Genomic DNA, 19646 nt, shown 5'->3' on the forward strand with positions numbered 1-19646 from the left:
AAAGTTAAATGTAGTGGGGTTGTTTTATTTTTATAATTGTGAAATTGAATAAAGTTTGTTTTACCTATATTAATAGTTAAATCATTAGTTTCTAACCATTCTATTATATTTTTAATTGTGTTATTAATAACGGATTGGTAGTCAGTAAGATTGTTATCGGCAATGATAATTGATACGTCGTCAGCAAACAGTACACATTTATGCGGTGTTATATTGGGCAAATCGTTTATATAGAGGAGGAATAATAAAGGTCCAAGGACGCTTCCTTGTGGCACTCCACTTCTGTTATATTTAGGAGTGGATCTGTGCATTCTAACGTTTAGATCCGAGTGTGCGTGGGCTATTTCTACGTATTGTTGACGATTTTTTAAATAGCTTTCGAGCCAATCAAAGTAATAGGCAAATATGGCTCAAAAGCCCTTTTTTTAGAATTTTTAAGTTACAATTTGTCTTATTTTTGTAATGTAGAAATGGAAGGTTCCATAATAATGGAATGATTTATCTTTTCCTAATATATTTCAATTATTATGTACTTTTATACAATTAAGTTTCACCATCACTATCAGTGTGTATACTCTCTTCTGACGAATATCCAGTGGTGAACAAAAGATTCTTAGGCTTCTTCTTTCTTTGTTCCTTGATCTCTTTTTCTATTTCTTCTTTCTTCTCTTGTGCGATCTTTTCAGTTAGCAAGAGACGTTTCTTATAACCATTTTTACTGCTTTCTGGTTTACTGTCAGTATTAACATTAGATTGACTTTCTTGAACATTTGCTTCAGTAGGTTCACTTTTGTCATAATCAAATTCATCTTCTGTAAAAAAAATTGGCCTTTAAAACTATTAGAAAATATTTGAGTTTGTTGTTGTTGTTTTGAATTCTCAAATGTATTTATTACGGAACCTTGGACAAGGACTAATGCTAATTTTTGTCAAGAAAACAGAAAATAAATAAAACCGTAAGTACCTGGTGTGATGATTTCAAAGTTATATGCGTGATCTTTAAGTACCACAAATATAATGGGAAACTCGATAATACATTTCCCTGACAAATTTTCACACACTGATTCTGCTGGGTCCAGTTCAAAAAACTTCTTTTGAGATCCTTTCACTTTTTCAGCTAAAAAATATGTAAAAAACCTGATTAGACTAAATTTTTAATCATACATAGCCACAGCCTTAGATTATGGATTGGTCTCCGCGCGCGCTACGACTAGATACCGCCGGCGTACTCGAAAAATGCGGCAACTAAAAGTACGCCGAAATCGGCGTACCCGAGCCAGTCGTGTCACAAGCATTGTGTGGAGAGGGCGTACCGATAGTTTCAAGATTTTGGACAAAACCTGAAGTAAAATGCCTGTTTGTGCCATAAAACTGTTTAAAAAAAATTCAACAAATAATAAGAAAGACACTGGGATTACGTACCATCAGGAATAATCGTATTATTCAATATTTCACCTGTACTTTGAAAATGTTGTTTACGAAAATACGACGACATTTAGTGTTGCCGTACTGCATATCCCAAAAACACACTTTTAATTTGAACTTATTTTATTCATAATGCTTTTTTTTTCTATTACTAACGCATATTATAAAAAAATGATAATAACAATAATTTATTTCTGTTTAACCTTGTTTAACTGACTCATATAGGTATATGTTATTTTTTTATTACCGCTTTTTTACTTTTAAAAAACCTTTGTGATAGTATAGTGGCATCGCAAGTGGATTTGAGTCACATGTTCATGGGTTCGATTCCCGGCAAGGCCAAAATGAAATAAAAATATTTTTCAAACTTCTTTCCAAGATAGCCCATTTCCCATTTATGGGGTAAAATTTATGTAGCTGGCAGTACAATTCTTCACACACACTAGCGTCCTTACAAATCGCCTTACACACACTACAGAACTGAGTTGCCGCACTCACGGAGCTATTGTTTTTAGGTGGAGCGGTATCTAGTCGTAGCGCGCGCGCGGAGACCAATCCATAATCTAAGGCCACAGCTTACAGGAAATTATTTAACAGAGTGCCAAATAATTTTATTAAAGCAACGTGATAGTTATCATAAACTAAAATAGTAAAAACATTTTGACGTGATAACGTCTTTAAAATTGTTTTAGTCGGGTGACATGTTCAGAAACTTGGGTCACGCCAAAACCTCACGAGCGCGATCGCAGGTATAACGAGAGAGAGACGGACTGATCTCCCGTCTCATCTCATCATAAGACGTTATCACGTAAACATCTCGATCGTAAACCTACTTTACAAACAACCAATTTTTTAAATTAAATTATTTTTACCTTTTAATAAAACTTTAACACCACTAAGTCCAGCTGATCTATAAAATGCCAAAGCTTTAGACCCTTCAAAAGGTACTCCATCGGGGTTCAAGTATTTATCCAACAGATCAGATAATTTTCTATTTTCCGGACATTTCTCATCAACAAACTTTAAAGGAATGCCCTCCACATTTGGAAACATCCATTCTATCCTCCAGTTAATTATATGTTTCTTGAATTCATACTTTGTAGTATTCACTTGGTTCCTAGTAAAGTTTCTGGCTAAAAATTGTAAAACAATCCCCCGTTTCCTTGCTGCTAACTTGAGTTTATATAAATGCTGCAACAGAAAAATATTGATTATAGAAATCGATATGACTAAAAACTGGTCAAACTACTATTTATGTTAAACTATTTGACTATAATTATTTATTTTATGGTTAATAATGCCATATTTTGATATTTCAAGATGAAAATTGAAATTTATATGCAATATATTTCTTCCAACGATTACATTTTAATGTTTAGGATTATTAACAATGACCAAATACTCTAAAAATTAAAGAAACTTAATTAAAGGTTTGTTAATTTTATAATATTTAACATTCATTCAGATAAGCACAGACACAATTTGGTGTCTCCAATTAATTTCTATACTTATAGAGCTTGCATCAAATCATTAAAAAATTAACACTACTTACAATCGGCAAGTCTTTGTCAATCCTCGTAAACTTTTTCTTCTCATCTCTTTTCACGGCATACACAAAACGAGCACATTCCTCCAATAACCTGTAGTCACTTAACAAATCAGTGTCTGTAAAGTCCTTTATCCTAACGAATTTCGTCCGATCTCTGATCCCATTGCATTCTAATTCTGCTTTATGTATCCTCACGCAGTCTAAGCAACACGTTTTGACTTCACATCTCGGACATGTATACTTGGCTTTATTCTTTCCACATACCTCGCAATCTCCTAACCTGGATATTTTAAAGAAATTAGTTAGATAATAGTTTGTAAAGTCATTATCTATTTACTGGTTTGTTTATGAAAACTAACCTTGCAATACCTTCACTTTCAGATTCACTGTCTGATGACGACGAAACGCTTCCAAACACCATATTCAAATTTTAATTTAAATATTTAATGCAACATGAATAGGTACCGCTGGGATTCAATTATATTCAATTATACAACTTTATCGAGGTTACTTTATTTGTTTTGATTTTTCAATCTCGGCGTGTACAATGTGACAAATGACAATCGCAATCGCATGCTTGATCCTAATTGGCTTGATCCAATGACTTGATCGTTGTGTTGATCGTTGACTGTGGTTGACTGTGATCAAGACTGCAGTGATCGTTGATATGTCAAATGTCAACTGCAACGGCCAACGTTCAAAGCTAAGGAGAAGTTACATGGAATGCCCCAAAATTTATCTTAATACATATTCTGTTGTACATAACATTGAACTAAGCTCACCGTGAACGCATATATGGACTTAAATATTATCAATAATCAAATTATGATAGTACTGTGTAAAATATTTTAGTGGTTTGTCTGTTGTCACTCGTCACCCTATCATTAATAATTACTCTGTGCATGTGCTCTTCACATTTTTCTGTGCATTTTTCAATTTTCAGTGTCAACTGTCAATTGTCATAGCTATTTAGCTATTATTTTTTCTGAGATTATTTTATTAAATTGTAAACAACTAACGAAAGACGAAAACTTAGAAATCCAACTACCTATCTTAAATTGTTCAAAATGAGTTCAGATATCCAGGGCGACGATTGGGATTTACCATGTTCGGATGACGAACTTTCAAAGTGCGGTGTCACAATTGGAAAGAGTTGGATGCCGGACCCAAATGAATTGGAAGAACTATACAAAACAATAGAGATAAAAGGAACATTGAATTTGGAGTGGAAATGTCCCGGGCGACGGGCTCCTTCCCCGGTAGCAGTGAGCAAAGAGAATCAGCCTGAAGCTATGCAAACTTCGCCAGTTCGGGAAGAGAAATCAGACTTTGACTTTATGGATGAAATGGTGCATAATTCTTTGCATTTACGAGTACGTAGAGAAGGAGAAGACACACTTAGAGGCTCTGCTAAGAAGAAAACCACTTCATTTGATGGTATTTTATCAAACATGATAAGGCATAAAAGGATTGAGCAGTTGGAGAAACAAGCTACAACACCAACTTCATCACAATCAAATAGCAGTACTTGATATTATCTTAGTGAGTGATCAAAGCAAATAAAAGACTTAGATATTACATATTAAGTGATAAATGAGGCCCATGAATGCCAGGTGCATGTATCATTATAAACATAATTAAGGTAGTGCACAGAATACAAATGAAAATTTGTTAGAATATTGTGTGAGGTTTATAGTCAAAAGTTGTGCAAAACAACTATCTTCTTTAAAATCTTAAAGCATCCTCAGAATATATTGTAAGAACTCTTCATTGAAGATATTAAAGTTGTTATTTTTCAATATTAACTTTTTATAGTTTAAATTGTAAAATAAATAATTTTTATGATCACTGTGTTTTATTTACATAACAAATCTAACACTTATACATAATTTAATAACTATTACTACACAAGATGTGCCGACTTCTGCCTAATCATCTGCTCATTTTCGTTAAGTATCTGTTCACATTCCTTCATGTTCTCTATTATGTGTTCTAACTTCCAATGTTTCCTTAATAACGCATCTTCCAAGTTGAACTTGCCTTGTCTAATGCATTGTACTGCTGTACAGTAGGCTGATGTCTTCAATTGAATACCAAGGTCATGTACTATGGTCCAGAGATATTTGTCATACTCGTTGACTGATTGGATTTCTGTAAAAAATGGTTTTCCTAAGTAGTTAGTACAGGAAAAAAGAAGAGATAGAACAATTAAAAAATAGAGCTGTTTTCTTTTTCATAACTTATTAAATAGACTTGGATGAAACTTTATTATTAGATTTTGAATTGTAGTGGTGAAAAAGATAAATGGATACTTTTCTATGGTGTAGTATATAGTATTAAAATTTTGTAATTTAAACATACAAACAAGAAGCAATGATAAAACAACAAAAAGTTAATTATTTTAGTTGAAAATTCATTTTTACTAATTGTATATCAATATCTAGAGAGTACATAATCAAAAGTAAAATTGTTTATATTTAAGGGCCGATTTTTCAATGCTTGGATAAAACTTATCCGTCCAATAAAGTATTACATGATAATATTAAAATGTCACGTAAACTGTCAAATACGGGCAATTAGAATACGTTTTTAAAATGGTAATTTTATACATTATTCGACGAATAAGTTTTATCCAAGCATTGAAAAATCGGCCCTTAATCTGCTATCCTCTGCTATTTATGGTCTCTAAATCATATTTTAATGACTGCAACTTACCCAGTATGAAGTTGGGAGGCTCAAAAGACACACATTTTATACCATATAGTACTGGTAATTTGCTATTTGCTGGCCTTATTAATCCTTGTGCAGCTAATTCATATGTGGTCTGCGATTCCATGTGTAGACCTGATAATCTGACAAATGAATTACATTTATTATCATACCCATTGTTAGACGTAATATTTTTGTGGATGAATAGTTGTTACTATTTCCTGTCAAGTCATGTTTAGCTGTCGAGAACTATATATTGCCGCTTTCCTTTCATTCGTGGCGCATTTGTATGAATCGTGCCTAGGGGCTCGGACGTTGTTTATACGACGTTCGACCCAACTACCCACACTTTACTAGTAGTCGTTGACTTGCTGCGTTTTGTTATCAACTACCTACATCAATTAGGTAGCTGTGTAGAATCGTAGTACATTCTTATTACATTCAAACTAATATTTAACCCCGCCTCACTTTTTGTTTTTTATACCATAATATTTATTTGATATGGTTTTTATTGTCTACCCTCAACTTTAAGAAAATTAACCATAAACTATATGCATTAAATAAAATAATAAACTTTTGGTTGTACATATCTAATTTAAACTAAAAAGGTAAGTTCTATGTTTGAACAGCAAATACTACAATTTATTTAATTTTTTACCACAATTAAAGCTATTAATAAACAACTTACTCAAACATAGTTTTCTGATGAGCAGCCTGCATATGGGCTACTACTCTATCTATCTTCTCTCTTGTCACATGGTTGTAGGTACTGCGCTCTACAGTTTTACCGTTCCAGAAGTATGTATCTGTAGCTTTACCGAGCTGTCCATGAACTTTGAACGCTCTTGTAGGCCTCCCCGTATTTATTTTAAGTGTTAGTTTTGTTCCGTCATTTATGCCTAATACTAGAAGCAAACATTTTGGTATATTATTAATTTATTACTATAATATTTAATTATTAACTAGCCATTTTTTTTGGGAATGAGTATCAAACATATAATCAGCAAGAAATCTACGCTCCAAAAAATTAATTACTGTAGTGTGTCAGTAAACAAAGAAATTACTTTTTTTTTCAAAAAATATGATAGCACAGAAAATAGAATTATAATTGTGACTTACATAGAATACCACTACTAAATAAACCCAAGTATGTTGCCCAACTGCATCTAAAATCTTCTTTTATATATCTCGGGCCACAAACTAAAGGATCATCTGCATAATTTGGAACAAGTTTCACTTGCATGGGTTCGTTGGTAGCGCCTACAATCTCCACACGTTGTTCTCTTGGTCTATCCGGTAGGGCATTTAAATCTGTAAAAACATATTATTTCAAGTCTTTCCTTTCTTATATGTGCCCACTAGAATGTTGAATTTACTTTAATCTAACCTCTACATAAATTTGTTACAATTTTATGTTGTACTGAAGGAATTGATACGCATGAAGGTTTGTAAACACATATTAAACCATTTAATGATTTGAAGGCGGATGCTGCATCTCTAATTTTCACCATTGTTGATTGTAATAAATAAAAATAGGTAGTTTGTTTTGATTTTTATGCACCTCAAATAATGTCAATCTCATTCGTAAAAATTTTTGACGTATAGTGAGGCGAATCGTCTATCTTTAATAAACGGAAAAGAAAGTCGGTCTTTTGTATATTAACTTATTCAATATTTTTAATAACATTTGGTTGTAATGGGTATATTCAGGTATATTTATTATATATATCAAATCAATTATTTCTATAGTTATATTTTGAAGTACACATTGGGAATAAAATATTTTTTAATGGCAGCATTAAGATTTATGGCAACGTCAAAAACGGGCGACACGCTCGCACGCACCTCGCACGCCAATTGCCATGACGTTAGTTTGTGGTGTCAAGCATAGAGGAAGGATGTATAACTGAGATAGAGTGGCTACTCTGTGGTAATAAGTGATTGTATGGAACGTGCTGCCATCTGCAACTTTGTAGGATAACTAATGCTTTAAAGGGGTATATATATATATAGCTATGCAGTATGCATATCGACATTTAGCACCAGATATGGAGCGAAAGTATATTTACAAAAATATTACTAACACCAAGAAAAGCGTCGTTTTCGTGACAACACTCTTTTTGTGGCGTTAGTAATATTTTTGTAAACATACTCTCACTCCATAAGTTGCCTTGTAAGTTGAGTAAATAATAAATAAGTAATGAGGGCAACCAGGGGTGAGAATAAAAAACAATATCTTTAGCGGTATTCACGTTTATTAAATTGAAATTGAGATTTATATACTATACACTTGCTAAAAACCTCTAAAATCTGCTAAAACCAAAAGCTTTAGTTATTTCAGTGCAGTCACTGAAATAACTAAAGCTTTTGTTCTAAATAAATAAATAAATAAATAAATAAATCATTTATTGCATAAAAACATGGTACATACAAAGATATTAAGATCAGAATTAAGGAACATTCATGTTTTTACTATAACTACATAGCATACAATAATTATTATTAATTGACATAATGAATGAAAATGATTAGATATTTATAAGTAGTAAAAATACGAGTCAGGAGTATTGTCACTTAAAATTAGGTTATACATAAATCATAAGTCATACAGTCAATCAATTAATATCAATATCATTATTTTATATTATTTAGACATTTTTCATATCATACAGAAATTCATTTAGGTTGTAAAAACAATTCTCTAATAAGTATTTATTTAATTTATTTTTAAATCCTGGAAGAGGAACCCCTTGCAAGTCTTTTGGGATTTTATTAAATATCTGAATACCTATATAAGGAACATTTTTTTTGTACAAAGTTAATTTAGGCCTCGGTAAAAACAAATTGTTTGGATATCTTGTTAATTTTCCAATTTCTTTATTAGTTTTAAAATATTGAGGATGTTTTTTTATGAAAATACAAATTTCTTTGATATAAATACATGCAAGAGGCAGGATTCTCAAGTTTTTAAAAAGTTCTAAGCTTCTAGCGTGTATTCTCCTCCGTTGAAAACTCATGATCACAACGTTCACAACAGTTAACAACAATAAAACAAGTAACAAAATAACAAAACAAAACTTAACCAAAACAAAAACTTAAAAGATAACCAGATATATTTAACAAAAACAATTAATGAGATAACCTCGAAATCGCATCAACGTCCGTCCGAAAGTTGAAAACTATGGTTGACAATGACAGTCGCACATCATTACAAGATGGCGGCTTTTTTTTAATTTTAGTTATACCACTCACCGCCCGCGTCGCTGTCGTCTATGCGTTTACATGACAGTTTTGAGTGTGCCCCCCCTGGTGTCAAGTAATGGCCGAAAGATCGGATCGTGTCCGTATTTATCAGTGTTAGCCTTATTTTGTAATGTTCTTCCACAATAGCGTTTATCTATTGCTTGTTAAGGCTGAAAAAACATTTGTGTAAATATTTTGTCCCTATAAGACTCGTGTGTTATTTGTGTTGACGGTATAATATCGAAAAGTTTGTGATGTGATTTCGAATGAAATATTGTTATTGGTAAGTTGGCATACTATTGTACTTATTGAAGTTAAACCGTTTATATTATTAGTGTAACATCCATATATTAACACCAATTGCTGTATTGCAAGCGCTTCTATACTCTGATATCTTCCAACGAAACTTGAATGGAACAGGCACCATTGAACGTCCGTCCACAACACTAACTAGTTTACCTTTAGCGTACACCCAACTAAGCCCAGTGATATTAATTTTAATTACTATTTGTTACAATCATACGATTAGAAAGTGTTTAAAATTACGACTTTTCCTTAATTGGTAATCAAAGTATTTTTAATTTTTAATAGAGAATTAAAATAGAAATTAAAATGTTTGCCAAAACAACAAAGTGATCTGATATTTTTCATAATATTCTAACTGCTAACCAATGCAAACAAATATGTGTGTTAGGGATATAGTTCACAAAATCTAATAAGATCGAAACATAGGTAATTACAGTTGTTACTAATAATAATTAACAAATATTATTAAAATTACATGAAATTATAATGATTAGATTAAAAAAAAAAACAAGATTCATTAAAATTAAATCTTGGAAATATATCTTCTATTTTTTAATTTTTTAATGTGTATTTGTTTGTCTTTCTTTTTCATTGCAACAGAGAGATTAAGAGATGTGATTTTTATGTCTCGAGATAGTGACATCACACTTATTTTAACCACAACTAAATATCTCATTCCAATGGCAATATCTTTTGAACACAGTGGCATAGTCGATAGGGGAAAGCAAGTTCATATACAGGGTGTTACTGTTAAGTGTGCACAGGTGATAATTCCGTAACTATTGCAGATATCAAAAAAATTTAAACTGATATCGAAAGCCCTTTACCTAATGAGTAAAATGACAATAATAACTTTAAAACAATAAAAGGGGAAATATCCAAAAAAGTTACATTAAACACTCCCATTGCATTTGATAGTATTTATGGTTTTGTCTACTGCAGTATATTTCTATTTACTTTTTATTGATACACTTTTTAAGTATACAAAACCAGCTTAAACACATGCCGCAGGTAAATAGCAAGCATTATAATTTTAATTTCTCATATATATTGCAACTGTTTAGTAATTTTACTTAATTTTATGTGTAATACCATGGACCCAATATACTCTAGACCCAATATACTTGATATTATATTGGTCCATGGTAATACCAATAAAATTTCATACTTATTAGGAGTCAAGCTTACATGTAAGTATACATTTAGGGGCATTTTTGTATTTTTCAGTTGAAATTATTCTCCAGATAATATTTTAATAGTTGTGATAAAAGTTATGTATTTGTTTTACTAATAAATTTATAAACACTACACTAACAGACATAATTGAATAATCAATTAGGTGTAATTTAATGTATAAATTATTGTAATTGGATGGATAATTATTGGGTGTATGTCTAATTAAATGAATAATTTTATCTTAATCAGTTTATCATAATAAATATCCTGCTTTCTTTGTTATGATAACTGAACAATTTTGTCAGAAGTTTAAAATAATATGTTCAAGTATTTTTTCTCTAACCCTTTTATGAATTGTTCAGTGTAATGGCTTTTATTAGACAAAATAAAAAATATAACATCGTATTCCATTTCAATTTTCCTAATGGTACTTCAAAATTCAAATATCTGAAAGAACCGTGATAAAAAAATATTAATACAATTTCCTTGAATGAGCGCTACCTTCATAAAATCATTCTTATGAAGATATAAAATGCAAAAGTCTATAATGTTTTAACCTTTTGACCGCCAGAGCAAAAACGCATCGCCGTGCCCTCCACGCCAAGCCACAAATTCAATGAGATAACCTTGAAAATAGTAGGGAGTCCAAAATGTTATCGATAAACATAATAATTCACGTCTGAATATTTGAATAAACAGCTTATAACACAAAAATAATATTTATTTAACCTCATCTCCTACTGTAAAAACTTAAGACCACATTTATAGCAACTATCAACAAAAAAAATCAACCTTTTGAGATACAAAAATACATATAAAATTGCAGCAAGTTACAGCACTATTCTCTATCAGTTACGCCCCATTGGCATGTATACATGCCAATGGCGCGGGCAACCATCCTTTTTTTTATAATCTCTCGCTTCTGATTAGTGATGTGTAGCTGTATATTATTATAACTTATCGAGTTTATTTATTAAGTTTATATGAACTATAGGTATTATTGTGGAGTGTTTATTTGTAAATATCAAAACAACTATTACCTTTCAATAAAGGGAATTGCATTAAAACTACATATTTATTTTCCAATCATTTAGTTTAATACTTGAGTTATTACAAATACTAATTATATGTAGGTACCTATTTAGGTCAATTACCATATTTTGATACGACATAGCGACAATTTGTATCTTAAGAATATTCTAATAAAGGCACTGATTATACTTATTAGGTAATAAATTTTGAAAACTGCTAAATAGGTAAGTACCTACAGATTTTTAGAGATATTTATACATTTTGGACCTAAGCGAATTTTTATCATTACATGGACAATAAATATTATGCTAGAACGCATACATTGTGTTTGTGACGATAAAATAAAAAATAATAAAAAATCAACAATTGTATAAGGTAAAAGAGGTAATTAACGCCCGCCTAACAAAAATCTAATTTTTTATTTATTAAAACTACTTTAAAGCACATAAACAGACGACGAGTAGGTTTGATATTTCTTTCTAAACCGAAAAATACCAATTAAAACGTGAAACTATTTATGTTTCATGACATAAAGACATCTTTTTAAAAACCTTTTCTTGGGCGTTTATAGAAATACTGTGTTAAATAGCGCCCGTTTATGAAAGAAAATTGTGTGTGCCTAAAATACGTTCTTATAGAATTTCTGCTAAGTAAAATATAAAAAGCACGTTATAAAATTTCTTTATTAAAAATAAAAGAAGCTCACGAAAGAAAATTTAGTATTAAAACTATAAAATTCGTAACTCACATAAAGTGACTTGTTTCTTCAAGTTGTAACGATTTTATACTTTTTTATTTTAGTTTAACTAATCAACGTTAATATTAGTAATCTTCTACCATACTTTAAACAAAAAAAAACTAATTTAACGCCCCAAGGTCCGTTTACTGGGCGTTATTACGCGACTGGGCGTTATTGACATTTTTTTTAAATTTTGAAGTAATTAAGTAAATCATTTTGAAAATATTTACAGAATATGAAGTGTGGTTAGCCAAAGTATGAAAATAATCCAAGAAATAACTCAAAAACAACTGAAAACTTATAGTTTCGTTAGAAGACATTTTTATAGCAGCCAGTGCACGTCTAACGCTCTTGAAACGAAAGCTGCTACTGGCAAAGATGGCGACTCCAGACTTACGCAACCGCGCTAGGCGCGTTCCTATTGGTGCAATTCATTTGTGCGTGAGGTACGATGCGGGTCTATTGAATATAAGTGGGTTTTTTGAAGTTCGGGCGTTATTTAACAGAGGGCGTTAATTGACACACCTACCTTATAATCATTATGTTCATTAACAGCCTTGTATTTACCTACCTATCTATATAATTATTATGCTCATTAATAGCCATGTAACTACTTATTTGATTATAATATTGGTAGATATCTACTCGATAAAATATTTTTACAACTTTCCGCACTTAACAACACGGCACGCGCTTACGACGTCACCAGTCCGACATCTATTCATGTCAATGGCGCAGAAGGGATTGCATATCGATACTGTGCTAGGGATGCGCATGATTGGCGAAAAGGAAAATATTCAAATCAACAATATCCACAATATAGACAATATGGTATTATACCAAAGAATGTAGTATTTACCTTTTTTCTCAGTGACTAAGCTTATATATTTTTTTTGTAGTTATTACAAAAATTAAGCGAATTAGAGTAATTTCGCTGAAATTTTAATGAAGTTACTTGAATATTACACTACATCACTAGTAGGCACGTATACATGTCATTGGCGCGAGAGAACATGCTTTTTTAGCCATTAATTAAGTTATTTTTTGTCATCAAATATTTGAATAACTACTTGGCAATTTTGTTTACTGTGTACAATTATGTAATAACTGGGGATTCAGTTCATAAACTGTATAAATAAAACACGTAAAAGTAAAGGTTTAATATGTTTATTTTGTATTTATCTATGATCTGTTTCTTGGCATGTATAGGTGTCGTTGGCGCACAGGGCACGATTGCGCATGACATCTATAGATGTCATTGGCGTTCAAAAGGTTAATAGGAATGACCACCAGAACCAATTTTGATAAAATTTGAAATTAAATCATAGATAATATGTACATAATATTATCTACATTGGAGTATACTAGTGTAGTATAGGACTAGTGAAAAGATAACACGGCTAGAAAACATCTTATGAAATGAAATGAGAACCTTCACAGTATTTGCAAACATCAATTACTTACTAATAGGCTAGTTTAATCTTGCGAAAATATGTTAAATACCTAGTTAATAGATTTTTTAAATATGAATAATTAATATAAACAAGCAGGTTTGGCGCGCGCTCTCGCTTAGTCAGTGCTTACGTCAGCTTTTATCACAATAAACGCAAATTTAATGTTTGCACTATGTTTGCCGCACTGGTAAATATAGAATGACAGATATGGCAATATAACCAGACGAGTAATCAGGTTACAAGTGTTGCGTTATCTGAAATTGTTTGCTTTGTCATTAATGTGGTAATTTATTAGTTTAAATTATATCTTGCTCTTCTTTAAGGCGCCAGCGAGCGTTTTTTTGTTGACATTTTAAGTTTCTTGAGATTCCCAGGGTTTATGAATGTTTTTTTCCTTGTTACAGTTGTTATTGTTGAGCCCATTTTCACCCCTATGCAAACATTTTGTGTAGTTAGTTGAAGTTACTTATCTGTATGTCGTTTTTGAACAAATATCGATTATGATAGTTTAAATTAACATTTTGATGGAAATGGTTGTTTGGAGATAGTTTAAACTTTAGCATTCAAAATTGTCTTGTACAATAGTTTCAGTAGAATTTTCCATACAATATACCTACTCTCAGGCGTTAATTTTAAAATTATAATGTATACTTCTAGAATTTGTATATTTATTCAAATGCTAACAATTAAACACTCATGCAAAAACAAATAATACTTAAGTATTCTTTGTTAAAGGTTAAATATAGATGAATGTATTTTATTTAAAATATTAAAATTAACATAGATTATATTGCTCACTCCAACGAGTGGTACAACTAGCATGCGCGTGATTGCTGATTTTCCTCTGAAGAAAAAAAACTACCTATGATCTAGGTAACTATTATCATTTCTAAGATCTTCCGTACAACAGATCATTATTTACTTCATATTTTTTCAATATGTATCCATATATATATTTGTAACGGACGAATTAACATGAACGATCATTTAGTTTTTACAATCAGTATTTATCTGTGTATAATGTTACGTATTCGCTCAGCGTATGGAACCTTGAAATTGATCGAGGCTTTTTTGTAAGATAGGTACGTTACGGCTGAATCGAAGCGGGACATGTTGTCACATAAATTACGAAGGCATTTTAATGTTGGAGGCTTGTGAAATTTATGCTTTGACTTGATATTTTTTGTTAAGAGAGTCGTAATGTATACTGGAATGTTTTCTGGAATACTATTAAAAAGCAATCTTTGCTAAAAGTAGTTGGTGTTTAATAAAGCTGCTTGCCCCGACTTCGTCCGCGTTGACCCGAGATAAAAAATGGACTATATTACTCGGTATAGACGTAGCTTTCTAGTAGTATAATAATTTTTATAATCTATTCATGTTTGGCCCCTTTTGACCGCCTCCTTGGTACAGTGGTTGACGCGTGAGCGTAGAACCGAGGGGTCCTGGGTTCGATTCCCGGTGGAGACGAAGAAAAAAAAATATCTCGGTCTGGTAGGACACAGAAGGCTGATCACCTACTTGTCCCTAAAGAAAATCGATCAGTGAAACAGATGTATGCATAATGCATCTGCCCCTTACCCCACTACGGGGACACGGGACTTCACTATTCATGTTTGAGTTTGTTACAATATGTAAAACACAAATCTTTCCTCTTTATAATATTAACGTATAACAATAAAATAAATTACTAGTATAAAAGAAAAATGCTGCATCGATAATATTAGCTAAGATGAATTTGCTGGAGATTTATAAAAACGCAATGCAAATTGCAATTGGTTCAAGTACAGTGGTTGTATCAATAAAACATACTTTTGCGTTGATTTTAAATCGATTTTTGATATCTAAGAAACGGTTATAACTATTGCCGAGAATGTACATTTATAGAGTCTGGTCATTATAAAAAGGAGATCATTTTGAATTCGAATTTATGGGAGACAGAGAGTATTTTTGAGATTTTGAAGCCTACACAGCAACTTTACAATTTTGTACAGATAGACAATAAAGAGGGCGTGTTTCCACAACCTGATCAATAGTTTATTTTGCGTGTTTCTTTCAAATTAACGATATTATTACGTAACGGACCGCGCCTGTGTATTCAATGTGCACAAGGCTGCGGACGTCGGCGGCTCAAGGGTGAGCCCTGATACAAAGGTGCTGTTGACCAACGGCATGTGCAGTGCATGATAATTGTGAGGAATTTGTGGAGATTTATATGGCCATGTAGGTGCTAATAGGTAGTTATTGGAAGTTGATGAGTTCGGTTGCACCTTAGGTTGCACGCGTTAATGGGTTTAGGAACGAATGGTTGAAAGCGAACAATTTTGTGATGGATAGATTAGGGGAATGCTTAACAATGGTTTTACGTGACAGTAGGTATACGACCAATTGGAGCAATATTGATTTTTATTTTAAGAGGGACACGATTTTAATGACAACATAATTTCTGCATTTATTATTATTTGAAATGAAATGAACTAAAGCATTTTAAATTTGCTGTTAATTATCAAGTCCTAGAGGGAAGCATAATTAAAAACAATTAAACTGTCGTAACTAATCAGTTGAATCAAAAATTGTTTGAAATAAATAATGATTGATGAATAATGATGAATAATGAATAATGATGAGAATGACAGATGTCAACAGCTGAGTGAACATCAGCTCTTAGTTTTAAATTCAATAAAATATATTATATTCAATAATTAGTGGTAAAAACAGTAATAATTAGTATTAGTTAACTATATTATCAACGTATGTGTATTAATTTATGTGAAGTACGCATTTATGTGACTGAAGCAACGTTTTGTACCTATAACGTGGATGTCAACGGCAACGGAAATTCAAATTCGAATTTCTTCGATAAACCAGGGGAGTACTAGTTCTAATATATCTACTATTTTTAACAATATACACAACATTCGCATTCATTTTAACTAATAACACTGCTCATATTTTATGAGTAACGTCACAATAAATACATGAGCGCATAGTTATCGTCTCACTTTGCTTGACAAGTTGGAAGCAATTTAGAGGACAAAAACTTATAGCTCCAGACAAAATATACTTCATTTCTACTAAAAAACTACTATTTATCCATTCACTATCTATCTAACACAAGTAAATTTTAGTATAATTGCATCATAAATACAATTTTTTTAACATCTATTTCACCTGTTTCAGCAATTAAAATTACAACATGCTGACCCGCAAGGCAGTGGTCAAAGACATGGAAAACAAACTAAAGGCCACACTACAGGATTTAAAGGCTTCACAATCCCTGTGTGAACAACTCTTGCTGGAGAGAGAGGAACATGAACTTGAAATCCAGAAAATAATTAAAAAGAACACAAGTTTGAAGGCCGAACTAGCTGAACTCCACACTCAATATATGGACAGCCAAAACAAGTGCACAGCCCTCCAAGACATTGTTGACAGCTTCCAACAGTGTTCCAATGACCACGAGAAGGCTCTCAGTCGTATCGTTGAACTGGAATGCAGTTTAATGGAGGTTCAAGAGGATAACTCCAAGCGGCTATGCAATTCATCCAACAGTCTTTATGGTGAACTGGTTGAATGTGGACAGTTAAGTGGCTTTGAAAACAGTAGGAACATTAAGTTCAATTCACATAACAAATTGAAAAAATATCTTAAATTATGTAAGTTTATAAAACGTACAAAATCAATTATTAGAAATAGATTTTCATGGAAAAATGTAGTACAATTACAAAATAAAAATAACAGTCTTGTGAAAGAGTTAGATAGTTATCATAGGGACTTAGAACATTATAAAATGTTATATGAAGTAGAAACTTCTGAACTGAAGGAGAAAATAGACTCATTAAATGGCACATTAATTGACCTCAAACAAAAATATTCGGCTGCCCAATTACAAATTAATGAACACATAAAAGAGGCAGATTACTTAATAAAGTTGAGTAATGAAAATATGGATCGCTTCGAGTCTCTGACCAATAACTATGTATGTAGGTGTTCCATAAGTGACAATGAGCAACCGTCGCCCCATAAGTCCATTGACTGCACTGATATACATAGTATTCAATCAACGGCAACAATTCCATCTACTAAAACGAAACATCTTTCTATGCAGGAAATTATTGTGTTGTCAGATAATATAGGTCAGGGATTTGGCGCTTTGCTTAACAATTTGGGGCATAAAGTAACTAATTTTTGTACTCCTAATAGTTCATTTACATATATCATGAGTTCATTAGATAATTTTAGTTTTAATGAAAATAGTATTGTTATTATATTATATGGAGATAGTTTTAAATTAAAAAAACATGACATTGATATAGGATTTCAAAAAATGTTAAAAATTAGTAGTGAGACAAAATGCAAATTTATGTTGTGTACATTACCATATTTGCCTGGTTTGACACAAAATCAAAATAAATTTATCTATAATATTAACTTAAAATTATATAATTTAACAAATCATCATAGTGATGCATTTATATATTTTGACCTTAATTCTTGTACAAAATCTTTTTGTTTGACAAAGGATACAGTGTATCTGCCATTTAGATATAAGCGAGAACTTGCTATGTTAATAGCATATAATATTAACCAGTCTGGTACATGTTCGGTATCAGACCATCGATCTACTATAATTTTATGTAGTAGTAATTATATACATCAACCTAGGTTAAGTGTTGACAGACAATCTAGCCCTAAGCTAGATTTAAACTAGTATATAAGACAACAGCTAAGCAGACTTTTTCCATTGTGCATCAAAATATTCAAGGCTTGGCTAGCAAATTGTTAGAAATAGAATTGTTTCTGAATGATAACAATATTAAAATATTTTGTGTAACAGAACATTGGCTTAAACAATGTCAGTCGTTAGTAAATATTGAAAATTACAAATTAAAAAGTATATACTTTAGGACACAGGCTATTCACGGAGGTTCTGTTATTTTTGTACATGATAGTATAAAATGTAAAGAACGAACTGACATTGTTGGTCTTTCTGTAGAACGGACCATTGAACTGTCCTGTGTGGAGCTGGAGCGATATATTATTGTTTGCGTTTATAGACCCCCTTCCAGTGACTATAATATGTTTGAGAAAGTCATGGAAGAAATATTAAAGCGTCTAAGCAGGATTAAAAAAAAAGTTATAGTATGTGGTGATTTTAATATTGATTTACTTTTACAAACACAAACGGCTACACGAATTGTTAATTTATTTCAGTCATTTAATCTATATAAACTTTTTAACGAACCCACACGAATTACACCTACTTCTGCAACCTGTATTGATAATATATACTGTGACTGCATCTGTTTAGAGAAAAATATTCTCAATACATTGACTTCGGATCACTGTGGCCAGAAAGTAGTTTTTGAATGGGATTGCATACCTACATTTAAAAGGATTAATGTTAGGCCTATAAGTAAAAAAGGCATTAATAAATTTAGAGATAATATTAATAAAAACCTGCCCGTACTGAATGATCAATCCTGTAATAATAATCCTTGTGAAATGTTTAAAAATCTTTTCAATTTAGTTCATAATGAATTTGAAAAAATATTTAAAGTTAAATCTTTAAATATTACCAAGGATTTACCATTTAGTAAATGGGCGACACCTAGCATACATAGGTGTAGGATCGTTCTTTATGAGTTATATGGTATGAAGCAATATAATAAAGACCTATCTTTTCTTAGTTATGTTAGAAATTACTCAAAAATTTTTAAAAAAGTTTGTTTTACTGCAAAGCGTTTGTATATCAAAGAAAAAATACGCGACTCTGATAATAAAGTTAAAACAGTCTGGTCTATTATTAATGGTGAAATGGGTAAAAGCAAATCAAGTAATACCATAAAACTTGTATATAATGACAGGGTTATTGACAAAAGTGCTGATGTTGCGCTTGCTTTTGAAGAATTCTTCAGTAGTGTCCCTGCTACTATTACTAATAGTTTAAATTCGTCTTCAGCACTTGCAGAAACCTTTTTGAGGGACCATGTTGCGGGGTGCAGTACATTAT

General features: G+C 31.5%; 4 protein-coding genes across 7 annotated transcripts in view; 2 read left to right on the forward strand and 2 right to left on the reverse strand.

The window, feature by feature from the left end:
* Nucleotides 1-393: 393 nt before the first annotated feature.
* Nucleotides 394-3611, reverse strand: LOC123700810 (box C/D snoRNA protein 1). Its single transcript, XM_045648157.1, has 5 exons — nt 3334-3611; nt 2978-3254; nt 2298-2616; nt 965-1117; nt 394-812 (listed from the first exon to the last, which is right to left on the reverse strand). The coding sequence occupies exons 1-5, from the start codon at nt 3393-3395 to the stop codon at nt 544-546; spliced, it is 1080 nt and encodes a 359-aa protein (XP_045504113.1). The 5' UTR covers nt 3396-3611; the 3' UTR covers nt 394-543.
* Nucleotides 3612-3970: 359 nt separating this feature from the next.
* Nucleotides 3971-4817, forward strand: LOC123700832 (PAXIP1-associated glutamate-rich protein 1A). Its single transcript, XM_045648177.1, has one exon. The coding sequence runs from the start codon at nt 4042-4044 to the stop codon at nt 4504-4506; it is 465 nt and encodes a 154-aa protein (XP_045504133.1). The 5' UTR covers nt 3971-4041; the 3' UTR covers nt 4507-4817.
* Nucleotides 4796-7254, reverse strand: LOC123700822 (mitochondrial mRNA pseudouridine synthase Trub2). The gene is made up of 5 exons (XM_045648167.1): nt 7071-7254; nt 6803-6994; nt 6372-6588; nt 5690-5826; nt 4796-5125 (listed from the first exon to the last, which is right to left on the reverse strand). The coding sequence occupies exons 1-5, from the start codon at nt 7192-7194 to the stop codon at nt 4878-4880; spliced, it is 918 nt and encodes a 305-aa protein (XP_045504123.1). The 5' UTR covers nt 7195-7254; the 3' UTR covers nt 4796-4877.
* A 1742-nt stretch (nt 7255-8996) lies between these two features.
* Nucleotides 8997-19646, forward strand: part of LOC123700842 (protein FAM102A) — a 76899-nt gene continuing 66249 nt past the window's right edge. For all 4 annotated transcript variants that reach the window (XM_045648204.1, XM_045648212.1, XM_045648187.1 and 1 more), the window contains exon 1: nt 8997-9209. The gene's annotated coding sequence lies outside the window, so the exon portion shown is untranslated. The remainder of the gene's footprint in view (nt 9210-19646) is intronic.

Source organism: Colias croceus, chromosome 2 (genome assembly GCF_905220415.1).
Source record: "Colias croceus chromosome 2, ilColCroc2.1".
Lineage (NCBI taxonomy): Eukaryota > Metazoa > Arthropoda > Insecta > Lepidoptera > Pieridae > Colias > Colias croceus.

What these genes read in the sequence shown, in the direction of transcription:
- LOC123700822 (XM_045648167.1), bottom strand. Translation starts at nt 7,194, where the DNA reads ATGGTGAAAATTAGAGATGCAGCATCCGCCTTCAAATCATTAAATGGT. An exon ending in TGTAACAAATTTATGTAGAG is followed by an intron (nt 6,995 to 7,070) that starts GTTAGATTAAAG and finishes ATGTTTTTACAG; the next exon opens with ATTTAAATGCCCTACCGGAT. An exon ending in ATTTAGTAGTGGTATTCTAT is followed by an intron (nt 6,589 to 6,802) that starts GTAAGTCACAAT and finishes GTTTGCTTCTAG; the next exon opens with TATTAGGCATAAATGACGGA.
- LOC123700832 (XM_045648177.1), top strand. Translation starts at nt 4,042, where the DNA reads ATGAGTTCAGATATCCAGGGCGACGATTGGGATTTACCATGTTCGGAT.
- LOC123700810 (XM_045648157.1), bottom strand. Translation starts at nt 3,395, where the DNA reads ATGGTGTTTGGAAGCGTTTCGTCGTCATCAGACAGTGAATCTGAAAGT. An exon ending in GAAAGTGAAGGTATTGCAAG is followed by an intron (nt 3,255 to 3,333) that starts GTTAGTTTTCAT and finishes TAAAATATCCAG; the next exon opens with GTTAGGAGATTGCGAGGTAT. An exon ending in TGTTAAAGTTTTATTAAAAG is followed by an intron (nt 1,118 to 2,297) that starts GTAAAAATAATT and finishes CATATTTTTTAG; the next exon opens with CTGAAAAAGTGAAAGGATCT.